A 12,777-nucleotide genomic window follows, 5' to 3' on the forward strand; every position below is an offset into this window, starting at 1 on the left:
GGTCGTAGCACGCAGGCACGTTTCTGCATAGGCAAAGCCCACGTTACCTTTTAATAAATTCAATATTTTAGTGAGCAAGACGTCCTTGTCCTACTTTTTTTTAATTTCATAGCCTACTTTCCAGGAAATTCAAAGACACAGAAGGCGTGCTAGAGGTCAAAGCTGTAGAAACACAACTTTCATACACCAGACTCTTGTGTAATAACAGAGCAAGTGACCCAACTAATTTTGAACGGATCACCAAATTATCTGTGTCCCAGAGCTCGTTCAGTTTTGGCTGGGGGCCCCGCAGCAGTTAGCCTCACTGGGAAACCACAGCACTAGATGTTACAGATCTCTTAGAAGGTTATCCTAGTTAGTTGTGTTAAATGCACAATGCTTTTTCTGCACAGAGTTCAGTGTTCGGGGTCCCTGGAAAGACGGATCAGTCAGTGTGATTAGCCATTTGGGCAAATTCAGGAGGCTTAATGGTGGGATCCGCTGTCGTGAGGGCGCTGCACTCCACAATTAGAATCTAAAAATATCCTGTTTTCGGCAAACCCCATTATTCACTTCCAGCCCGCACTAACACAATCACTTCCTGGCCCTTAAGAATTCCTTGGAAACGGTCAACTTCCTGGTGAGTGTCCAAATCGACACCCTCGTTGTGTTCCCCTTCTTTACATTGAAAAGAATACCTTCGGTTTCCACAAAAATACTGTAGAAAGGGAAGGAAACCATTAAGACCATTAAGATATAATTTAGGCTATCAACCACCCAAACTGAACGGCAGACTCATTCCCCTGTGTTAGGTGGCTGTATGTGCAGGGGAACAGAGCCCACTCCCCAGACTTGAGGATAGTTTTCTGACTGAGGGGTTTGTGGCTCAGACTCAGCGGTTTGCTTGTGTAGGCTCTGGTGAAGGCAGCACAGAGCAGTAGTGAATGGGAAACACCCGACTTAACTGAAAGGAAGTCTTGGCTGGACAACGTGTGCCTGCCTTTCCTTTTGGCCTGCAACTTGTGTGTGTGTGTGTATGGCTACAAAGAGGATCAATCTGAAGACAATAATCCTGACTGAATGCTGCTTTTTCTTTCTTGAACTCTGCGAGGCACGCTGCCCATAAGGCCCAGCAGGCTCCTCGGCAGGTCGCCCAGGGGCGCGTCCCCCACAGTTTGTGCCCAGCACAAGAGCACCCACCCCCCCTTTGCAGGCCTCCGTCAGTCCATGGGGCCCCTCAGGCATTTGCACCCAGCATCTCAGTCAGAAGTTTCCTACACTACTGGAAGCACGCAGTTGGGGGACATCTTAGTGAAGTCCTGTGAGGGCATAGGTCTGTAGTGTGTATAGTAGAGCGTATACTGAGCAGCAACTGTTGCAGGCTTGTCTCAAGGCTACCCAGCAGGTTTTAGGCATTATCCGCTACCTCCAACATCCATCACAGGAGATTATGAGAGTACCGTGCTTGAAGACCTGATTTGCATTAGGCTCCAGCCACTTCAATCACATTGTCACTTTGTGTTTATGGCTGGATTCATTTCTAATCTCATCACTTTATATTGATGGATGGATTCATCTCTCGCTCAGCTCCTTATATGGTAGTTCACTGAATGTAAAATATGTTTGTTATTGATCACAGTCTTGATATTGGCCATGATTATATTTCCCTGAAAGTGTCACATTAGAGTAAACAGTCGGAACACACAGACACATACACATAATGAGCTTGACATAACTGACTGTTTATTTTGTTGGATTACAGTACTGGATGAAGCTGAACTGGACGCACACACACGATTAAAGCACTGGGTTGGTCCTGATCTGAGAAGGATGGCGTCGGGCCTGTGGGGTGAGGTGAGGTCACAGGTGCGTGGTTGGAGGAGGGGGTCGCTCATCAGACGCGCAGACAGGCGTGCGGGCGCACGTCATACACGAGACAGGCAGCGCCCAAGCTCGTCTGGCGCGAACATGACGGAGGTAGAGGAGCTGAGCTGCGTGGGATCACCACGCTCGAGTGTCCAGCCCTCCGGGCAGAGACGAGGCGAGATGAGGGCAGCCTCGACGGCTCTGCTGCGCGGGAGGCAGCCAGGCCTGGGCCGGGTCTGGCCCACGTCTCAGACGGCTCTCTGAGGGGATCCCTCCGCCGGCGCAGCGCCGACTTCACAGGGACCTCCACTCCAGCCTGCTGACCGGCAAAAACCCCCACCCACACACCCCACCCACGCACGCACACACCCCCCACCCACGCACACACCCCACACAGCCCAGGTGTGACTAGTGTGGGACCAGCAGCTGTTAGAGTCTAGTCTACTGATCATCCAGCTCAATCGGTAAAGGAGGAAGACTACATCTCCCAGCAGGCCTCAGCAGCCTGGCTGGCTGCCCTGTGTACAGCAGTGAGCGAGCAGTAGCTTGTTGGGTTTGTTGTAGTGGACAATGAGTGTCTGGGGACGCAGTGGCTGGTGACATGTGTGTGTGTGTGTGTGTGTGTGTGTGTCGACGTGCCTCAAGTGATGTGGGCTGCAGGTCTCCTTCAGGACCCCTGGAAGTGGCGCTTCACTTTCTGTCTGCATCTGAATTGGCTGAATTGACGTCATCACAGAACAACTATTTCCAGTTTGACTTGGTTAGTGGGAGCTTAAGCATATTGGACACGCATACATGCACAGACGCACACACACACACAAAAACAGACACGCGCAGGCATGCACAGTACAGATAGATAGATAGACACACACACACACACACACACTCTCATTGCCTCTCTGTCAGTGGGAGCTTAAGCATGCACCCAGAACCAGCATGTCTAGTTTTAGGAGCTCCTGAAGGGGGCCAGGCCAGGTCTGGTTTATTCACTTTTGCTTCCTCACACACGCACACACACAGACACGGCATGTCGCGCTGTGCTGCAGGCCAGGGCAGCCGTAAAACTGTATGGGAAATGTGTGTGTGTGTGTGTACGTGTATGTGTGTTACGAGCGACTGTCAGTGTGCGACGGCGTGACGCTAAGCAGTGGCGAGTCCTGACGCAGGTCAGCAGGAACACACGGAACAGTGGGACCCCCCCCTCCTGCTCTTCTGACCCTCCACGCCTCCTGCTCTTCTGACCCTCCACCCCCCATCCTGTTCTTCTGCCCCTCCACGCCTCGCATCCGCCAAGATGCTGACCGCCGGTCGCTTTGGGACGCAGACGCATAGATGGAGCCTGCTGCCATGGGGACAGTAGCCGTGCCCGTGTGTGTGTGTGTGCGCGGCGTGCGTGTGTGTGTGTGTGTGTGTGTTGCTGCTGCTGTGGGGACAGTAGCCGTGCCCGCATGTGTGTGTGTGTGTGTATGTTGCTGCTGCGGGGACAGTAGCCGTGCCCGCGTGTGTGTGTGGGTGCGTGTGTGTGTCTGTGTGTGTTGCTACTGCTGCTATGGGGACAGTAGCCGTGATGAGCCGATAACATCACACTGGAGGTACATAATGCGTGATTGACTGTCTTCCAAAGTCTTTTTTTCTTTCCAGGAAAAAGAGCAAAGACTGATTGGAGAAAAAACAGCATGTGAATTGCCCAGAACAAACAGCCCTGTGCCCAGCGTCAGCAAATAGCCAGTGTGGCCGCCGCGGGGACGGGCAGAGCCTCTATACCCCGATAACGAGTCAGATTCCAGGAATGGTGCTGTGGATGCATCAGTCTCCATCCATTCTGCTGTTTGAACAGAGGCACTCTGCACTCCTATCTGCCACACACAAGCACACACACAGCCATCTGTCTGTTCTCCCAGCAACACAAACATGTAAAACCCTTAACATTATTAACTAGAATAACAACAGAAAAGATTATCAGACCGGCTAAACAAGATAAAAAGAGATTATCAAAGAACAAAAAACTTCCACACACAGAAGTCATAAAAAGCTATAAACGTAACAGACATAATACACAGGTGCAGTTACAGGTCTCTGATGCAGCAGTCAGTGGCTGTCAGTGGGTGACACGCGCACGCGCACACACACACACACACACACACACTGGAGTGTCGGTGGTCTTTACTGCCAGACAAACACAACCGACGGGGCCCATGAAACACTGTTCTTGTAAAAGTCAGCTGCAGTGACGCAGACGGCCCCTAGGTGGTGCTGTGCCTCATTCTGAATTCTCCCCCAAAATGGAGATGGATTTCAATCGTTTTTCTTTTCCTTTTTCTCTCCTCCCCCTTCCTCTCCTCTCTCTCTCTCTCTCTGTGTCCATCTCTCCCTGCGTCCACACGTGAGAGTCAGGGTTCCGGGTTCCTCGTTCCTCAGGAGCGGCTGCGGTTCTCCTGCGCTCCCACCAGGATCTTGCTGTACAGCTTCTGCTGCTCCTCTTTAAACGTGTCCTTCACTTTTCCTCGCTTCAGGCCGCCATCCCTGCACACACACACACACACACACGCACACGAGCACGCACACGCACGCACACACACGAGCACACACGCACACACACGCAATAAAGTCATAAAGTAAAAAATACAAGCCCACTACTTGGACAACATATCTGCAATCCGAGCCCTAAACACCCTAAAAATGAGCTTAGGCGACATTGCGTTTTTGAAGATGTGTACGGGTTATTCTATGAAACGGGTGCCATTTGCGTTCACAACATTTGTTGAGATGCGTAAGGCACAAACTAGAGCCAAAATGTGTTTCTAAAGCTAGTAATTCAAGGGTTCTTGTTAACATGATGTGCAAGAAAATACTATTCTTAAGTATTAAGTAAATAGACTATCACATTATTTTTAACCATTTTTCACAAGTGCATGGCCTTTTCCAGGTGTCTGGGTTGACCGACATGACATTTACATCTAAAATATCACCACATAAATGTTATATTCTCATCAAGCTTTTGTTATTTTCATAATTAAATATATTTTCCTGATGACATTCAACATATTTATTTAGTCATGATCATGTTTTTTTGATTTTGCGTCCCCTGGTTTGCCTTAAAACCCACTCACATTAACATGCTTTGTCTGTAAATAGCATACCGTTACTTGAAATGAAATCACAAAGACATTTTTTAATAATGTCTGCCAGTAGAGCACCCAAGAAACTAAGCAGAGCAATTCTGACATTCTTTTACATTGTTTATTTGTCGTTTTCGCATTACTATGAGGGGTCCGTCAAGCTTAATCTTACCAACCCGTCACACAAATGAGACAGGAATAATTGTTTTTCATTACAGTTTTAACACTATCTTTGCTAAGAAAATGTAATTTCTAATTGAAGGCATGTCTGTTAAGTCAATAACTTGACTCGCTTCAGTCAAGGGGGGTGGGGTTGCAATATATATTAAATCAAATTTCCATGCAAAAATCAGTTTCTCTCCCTAAACAGTTTGAGTTTTTGGCTACCTGGAATATGGAAAGGACTGTCATTTATGTATAGTTGGCTGCTATAGACCACCTGCAGCTATCAGTGATGCTCTTACCTCACTGTCAGCTGTCTTAACTGACCTGCTTTCTAAAGATATTGTATTATTGGGTGATTTGAATTGGAATTGGTTGACATCAAACTCAGATCAGTTTAAAGCATATTGTGATTCTGTGAATCTTATTCAACTTATTGATTCACCTACACGACCTAATCATAAGAACCCAAGCAAGTCCACTCTAATAGATCTTATTTTAACAAATAAACCCCATACATACACCTATACAGGGGTTTTTCCTGATGATGTCAGTGATCATTGTACTGTAGTCGCTATAAGGAATTGTAAAATCCCCAAAGTAAAACCTAGAATTATTACAAAAAGGAGCTTTAAACTGTTTGACATTCAAGGGTTTCTGCATGAGTTGTTTGCATCTGATTGGGATAAATTGTTTTTAATACCTGATGTGACCATAGCATGGCAGTATTTTCACACATTATTTTTGAAGATCGTGAATAGGCATGCACCTGTTAAGAAATTCAGAGTAAAAGGCCGTGATAATCCATGGTTCTCAAATGAATTATCTGAACTCTTTCATGAAAGAAACTTGGCTTGGGCCACAGCCAGGAAATCGGATACAGAAAGAGATTGGGTAGCATTTAGAGTACTGAGAAATAAATGTCCAGCTCTTATACACTGCAAAAAATGAAATCTAACCAAGTGTTGATAATCTTATATTAAGATCAAAAAATCTATTTGGTATTGCTTTTAGTATGAAAAGACTTACCTAGCGCTCTCTCGAAAGATCATTTTGACTTAATTTAAGAAGACTTTGACTTATTTTAAGGAGTCTTATCAAGACAAATTTGCTCAACGCACTGGCAGACAAATTTGCTTAACGCACTGGCAGACAAATTTGCTTGTTTTCAGGATGAGATGTCTTAATTTAAGAAACGTTTGACTTATTTTAAGTCAAATGATTTGATGAGAAAGTGCTAGGTAAGTGTCTTTATACTAAAAACAATACCAATTCGTTTTTTTTATCTTGATATAAGATTAATAACACTTGGTTAGATTTTGTTAGATAAGCAGTTTTTGCAGTGTACGCAGATCAAAATCTGAAATATTATCTAAATGAAACCTCACAAAATCTAAATAATCCTACTAAATTCTGGAAAACCATCAAATCACTTTCTCCTTCTACGTTATCTAATGATTTCCCTGACCAAATTTTAGTAAAAGATAGTCTCATTACTAATAGGACGGATATGGTAAATAGCTTTAATAAGCATTTCATTTCTTCAGGTTCTATTTTTAATGAAATTTCTGTGAGTGATATACCCAACCCATCTCCTCTTCTGAGTGAAGATAGTCCTACTTTTTGCTTTTCTCCAATCTCAAGAAGAGAAGTTTTAAAAGCCTTGAAAAACCTTGACATCAAGAAGTCTGCAGGGCCTGATGAAGTTGAGCCATATTTTTTGAAAGTAGCTGCTGAGATCATTGCTGGGCCACTAACTTATATTTTTAACTTATCTTTAGAACAGAATGTTGTCCCTGATGTCTGGAAATCTGCTTTAGTTGTACCCCTACTAAAAGGTGGTGATCCAACCAGCTTAGATAATTACAGACCAATTTCTAAGCTATCAGTTATAGCCAAAATCTTAGAATCGATTGTCAGCGAACAACTGAAGGAATATTTGGTTAGCAACAACATTTTGTCTAGGTTTCAGTCCAGTTTTAGAAAGAATCACAGTACGGTAACTGCCACTATGAAAGTTCTAAATTACATTACCTGTTCCCTAGACAATGGAAGCTCATGTGTTGCAGTGTTTATTGATTTGACTAAAGCTTTTGATACTGTCAATCATAGTATTCTTCTATCGCGTCTATACAGTATTGGTCTTTCTGAAACTGCATTAGGTTGGGTTAGGAACTACTTAAAGAATAGGTGCAAAAGGGTGCAAATTAAGGGGTGTCTTTCTGATAGTCTCAGTATTGAATCTGGTGTGCCACAGGGGTCCATTTTGGGTCCATTGTTATTTACATTATATATCAACAATCTTGGTGATAACCTATCAGACGCAAGTATTCATTTATATGCAGACGACACCATAATTTATTGCCCTGCATCGTCCATTGATAGTTGCATTTCAAAGCTGCAGGAAGCATTTCCAATAGTTCAGCGCAATCTCCTCTCTTTAAAACTAGTTCTGAATGATAAGAAAACAAAATGCATGGTCTTTTCTAGGAAACATAAATGTAAATCTTCTCTACCACCTCTTTACACTTTGCAGGGTAAAGCTATAGAACTGGTCTCCTTCTACAAATACCTAGGCTTTGTGTTGGAGGAGGACTTATCATTCAAGTTACATGTTAGACAATTACTATCTAAGTTAAAGCTAAAGCTGGGGTTTTACTTTCGGAATAGTGCCTGTTTTTCACAGTCAGCCAAAAGAAAGTTGGTGGAAGCTACCTTCTTACCTGTCTTAGATTATGGAGATGTTTTTTACAGAAACACCACTAAGGCTCTTTTACATTCATTAGATTCTGTTTATCACTCTGCTCTAAGATTCATAACTCGTACACATTACTTCACTCATCACTGTGCACTGTACGAAAGGGTAGGTTGGCCCTCACTTCACTTAAGAAGGTACAAGCATTGGCTTATATTTGTGTACAAGGCCATAGTTGGCCAGCTTCCTCTGTATATGATTAGTCTTTTAACTGTCAATAGTCAAGGGTATAATCTGCATACAAGTAGATATATTCTTTTAAAAGTTCCTTCAATGAAGACCGAGTTTGGAAAAACTGCTTTTATTTATAGTGCATCAACTGCTTGGAATGACATTCAAAGATCGTTGAAACTTACAGTATTTATTTCAATCAATGAATTTAAGTCATATCTCAACCAAACATTCCAAACTGTCTGCACCTGTTCCTAACTTTTAATTTTGTTTCATTGTTGTATTGTTGTGTGTGTGTGTGTGTGTGTGTGTGTGTGTGTGTGTGTGGGGGGGTTTGTGTGTGTGTGTGAGCGTGTTAGTGTATGTGCGTGTTGTGACTGACTTATTTTTACTTTGTCTGTCTCTATTATGTTCACTGTGTGCTGCTACCTTGGCCAGGGCTCACTTGAAAATGAGATATCTTTCTTCCCTGGTTAAATAAAGGTATAATAATAAAATAAAAAAAATTGACTCTTATTGGATAACTAGAGCCATTTTATCATTAAAAATGTACCACCCCGTCACTTTTATTAGATTTCAATTTATTATATTTCAGTGTGAAAACAAAATGTATGCCTGAGGTGGGCAAATATGCTTTGTTGGAGGGTGATCATGTCTTTATTCATTGAAAAGAAGTTTACTTTTGATGAACATTTTGAAAATGTTTTAGTGGAAAAGGCGTCCGTTTCATAGAATGACCCGTGCAGTATTTCTGTGGGATTTCTGCATCTTTCCTCACGTCTAATAGATAAGAATAAGTGCAGAATGGCCAAACATACTATGGAACATTCTGACATGTTCTCTGTTCCAACAGATGACATGATGGCAGATACTGACTGGTGGCAAACTGTCCCCTTTGTCCCAGTTGATTGGCAGCGGCTCGTCATGTACAGACCCTTCAGGCAGATGTGTGTGTGTTATGTGTGTGTGTGTGATTGGCAGCGGCTCGTCATGTGCACAGCCTTCAGGCAGAAATGTGTGTTTTATGTCTGTGGGTGTGCATATGATTGGCAGAGGCTTGTCACGTACAGAGCCTTCAGACATAAGTGTGTGTGTGTGTGTGTGTGTGTGTTTTATGTGTGTGTGATTAGCAGAAGTTTATCGTGCACAGAGCCTTCAGACAGAAGAGTGTGTGTGACAAACACAAACAGGAGATAAGAGTTGGATGATGCTGAGTGTGTGTGTGTTTGTGATTGACGAAGGCATTATCAAACTCACTACAACAGGTCCACCAGTTCTCCCTGTCTGGTGATTGCAACCTTCACTCAGATGTCTGTGTGTGTGTCTGTGTGTGAGAGGTGAACTCACCACAGCAGGTCGACCAGCCCTCCCTGTCTAGCGATGGCAGCCTTCACGCGGTTGGCAAACTGCACGGCATCCTCTCCCTCCTGCAAAGACACCACAGGGCATGGAAATCAATGGAAATCTCTAACACACACACACACACACACACCAAAGTGGCTAAGCAATTGGACTAGCATGCAAATGTGCAGTGCCAGAGGACACACATGACTAAGGGGTAATGAATGGGACTATCTTGGAGGGCAATTCGTAATGCTAAAGGTGGCGGACATGTGAATGGGAAGTCCTACGCTATAAGTAGCCAATCGATGTGCTGTGCTGACTGGACCATAGCGTAGATTAGTATAGTCTGATGCAGCGTACCCAGGGTTGGGTAGTAACGGATTACATGTAATCTGGATTACGTAATCAGATTACAAAAATCAAGTAACTATAATCAGCCCAGATTACAATAAAAAAAATTGTGTAATCAGATTACAGTTACATTGTTGGGGATTACCTGATTACATTTTATCATGCAAACAATGCAACTTTTTTTATGATAGCCTAGCTATCTTTTAATTTGACAAGCTTCGGGCTTGCCGGTTTGATCCCCGACCAGTAGAAAAAATGTGGGCGGGGGAAGTGTTTGAGCACTGCTCTCCCATGTCCACATCCACGGCTGAAGTGCCGAGTAAGGCACCTAACCCCTCACTGATCCCCAAGCGCCGCTGTAGCAGGCAGCTCACTGCTCCGGGTTAGTGTGTGCGCTTCATCTCACTGTGTGTTCACTGTGTGCTCTGTGTGTTTACTAATTCACAGATTGGGAGACCAAATTTCCCTCACGGGATCAAGAGTCTCTATACTTATTTACTAACTTATTTACTATTGGGGCAGGTCTCTCGGCACACTGCCTGATATTTTCCTCCTAATCTTAATGTAACCTCTTGTTTTAGTGTTACCGTTTACTTTGAGAAAGTCAGCAGGTCCCCCTGGTTGAAAAACATCCCAAAGGAATAATTTTTTCACCCCCACAATTGAAATGGAAATGGTGTTGTTCAATCTCAGGGCCTGGGTCAAAAAAATCCAGCGAAAGCTAAATTCATTGTCCAGGTGTGCCCTTAAGATGAGTTGTGCATGTTTGGAGAATAGTGATCCATGATCACATCCATGATGACTAAGTGGTGTGATGGGGTGAAAATTTCAACCACTAAAACACCACCCCCAAATTGGAGAATAGCTATAGAAATGTATTCATTTTGGGTGTTTTTCAGACAACGGGACCTGGTGACCTCAAAGTAAATGGTAACACTAAAACAAGGGGCTACATTAAGATTTTTGGAAGAAAAGATCAGTTAATTCACACAGGAATGCTTTACTCAGAGCAAAGAGATTTCTTAGATGTAATGAAATAATAAAGAGAAAAATAGAATGAGAATTCTTTCATCAGTTCTGTGGTGGTGTCTTTTACTTAAGGGACATATTTATTGAAGTAATCTAAAAGTAATCCTAAAGTAATCAGATTACATTACATGTTTTCGGTAATCCAACTGATTACGTTACTGATTACAAAAATTGCCATGTAATTTGTAGTCAGTAATGGATTACATTTCAAAGTAATCTGACCCAACCCTGAGCGTACCATCATAAGATGTATCCTAGCATAGATTAGTGTTGAGTGCTGTAGTAATCTAGCCTAGCGTAGATTAGTATACTCTGATGTAGAGTGCAGTAGTAATCCGTAGCCTAGCGTAGATTAGTATAGTCTGATGTAGAGTGCAGTAGTAATCTGTAGCATAGTGTAGATTAGTATAGTCTAATGTAGAGTACAGAAATAATCTGTAGCGTAGTGTAGATAAGTATAGTCTAGTGTGTGTATTGTAGTGTAGTTTATTAGTGTGTAATGTATTGTAATGTGTCATTTATTGCAGTGTAGATTAGTAGTGTGTAGTTTACTGTTGTGTAGATTAGTAGTGTGTAGTTTATTGTTGTGTAGATTACTAATGTGTAGTTTATTGTAGTGTAGATTAGTAGTGTTTATTTTATTGTAGTGTAGATTAGTAGTGTGTAGTTTATTGTTGTGTAGATCAGTAGTAGTTGTAGATTACTAATGTGTAGTTTATTGTAGTATAGATTAGTAGTGTGTTGTTTTTTGCAGTGTTCTGTGCTGGTTGTTGTGTTCTAGTGGACAGACTCTGCATTGCACTGTAGTGTAGTGTAGTGTAGTGTAGTGTAGTGTAGTGTAGTGTAGTGTAGTGTAGAGTAGTGTAGTGCAGATTAGTGAAGTGTAGATTATTATAGTGTGCTGGCCTGAAAATGTTGTGTAGTATAGTATAGAGTAGAATAAAAGTAAATTGTAGTGTGCTGGCTGTTTGTCGTAGTGTAGGTTAGTCTACTCTAGACTAGTATTGAGTAGTTTTTGTAGCGTGCTAGCTGTAGTGTAGATTAATATAGTGTAGATTAGTATTGAGTAGTTCACGGTACTGTAGTATGCTGTGCTGAGGCTGTTCTGTAGGTTAGTATGGTATAGCAGAGTGTATTTTTTTGCAGCGTGCTGGCTAATAGCTGTAATGAAAATAAGTATTGAGTAGTTTATTGTAGCATGCTGGCTGGTTGCTGTACAGTAATTTCCTGCGCATAGTGTATAAACCACAGGACAGTTTTTTATGCAAGTTAAAAAAACAAAACCATGTTAATACCATATTAACTGCCCCCATGTATTAACCTCATAGCTTAAGAAATTTTGCAAAATCAATGTATAAACCTCAGCTAATAGTTGGGAAATTCAGGTAGTGTAGGTTAGGTTAGTAGGTTAGTGTAGATTAGTATTGAGTAGTTTATAGTAGCGTGCTGGCTGTAGTGTAAGTTAGTATAGTATAGTGTATATTAGTATTGAGTAGTTTATAGTAGCGTGCTGGCTGGAGTGTAAGTTAATATAGTATAGTGTAGATTAGTATTGAGTAGTTTAGTGTAGCGTGCTGGCTGTAGTGTAAATTAGTATAGTATAGTGTAGATTAGTATTGGGTAGTTTAGTGTAGCGTCCTGGCTGTAGTGTAAATTAGTATAGTATAGTGTAGATTAGTATTGAGTAGTTTAGTGTAGCGTGCTGGCTGTAGTGTAAGTTAGTATAGTATAGTGTAGATTAGTATTGAGTAGTTTATAGTAGCGTTCTGGCTGTAGTGTAAATTAGTATAGTATAGTGTAGTAGGGTGTAGATTAGTATTGAATAGTTTACTGTAGTGTGCTGTCTGGAGTATAGGTTAGTATAGTATAGAATAGGTTAGTATTGAGTAGTTTAGTGTAGCGTGCTGGCTGGAGTATATCTTAGTATTGAGTAGTTTAGTGTAGCGTGCTGGCTGAAGTATAGCTTAGTATTGAGTAGTTTACTGTAGTGTATAGTATAGA

At 42.4% G+C, this 12,777-nt stretch overlaps 1 protein-coding gene across 1 annotated transcript in view; it reads right to left on the reverse strand.

Annotated features, from left to right (window-relative positions):
- Positions 1-1,700: 1,700 nt before the first annotated feature.
- Positions 1,701-12,777, reverse strand: part of LOC125294138 (glycerol-3-phosphate acyltransferase 4-like) — a 35,217-nt gene continuing 24,140 nt past the window's right edge. The window contains exons 12-13 of the mRNA XM_048242533.1: positions 9,400-9,479; positions 1,701-4,368 (exon numbers count right to left, since the gene is read on the reverse strand). Of these exons, the coding sequence (XP_048098490.1) occupies positions 4,260-4,368; positions 9,400-9,479 (189 nt within the window). The 3' untranslated portion in view covers positions 1,701-4,259. The remainder of the gene's footprint in view (positions 4,369-9,399; positions 9,480-12,777) is intronic.

Source organism: Alosa alosa, chromosome 5 (genome assembly GCF_017589495.1).
Source record: "Alosa alosa isolate M-15738 ecotype Scorff River chromosome 5, AALO_Geno_1.1, whole genome shotgun sequence".
NCBI classification, from domain to species: domain Eukaryota; kingdom Metazoa; phylum Chordata; class Actinopteri; order Clupeiformes; family Clupeidae; genus Alosa; species Alosa alosa.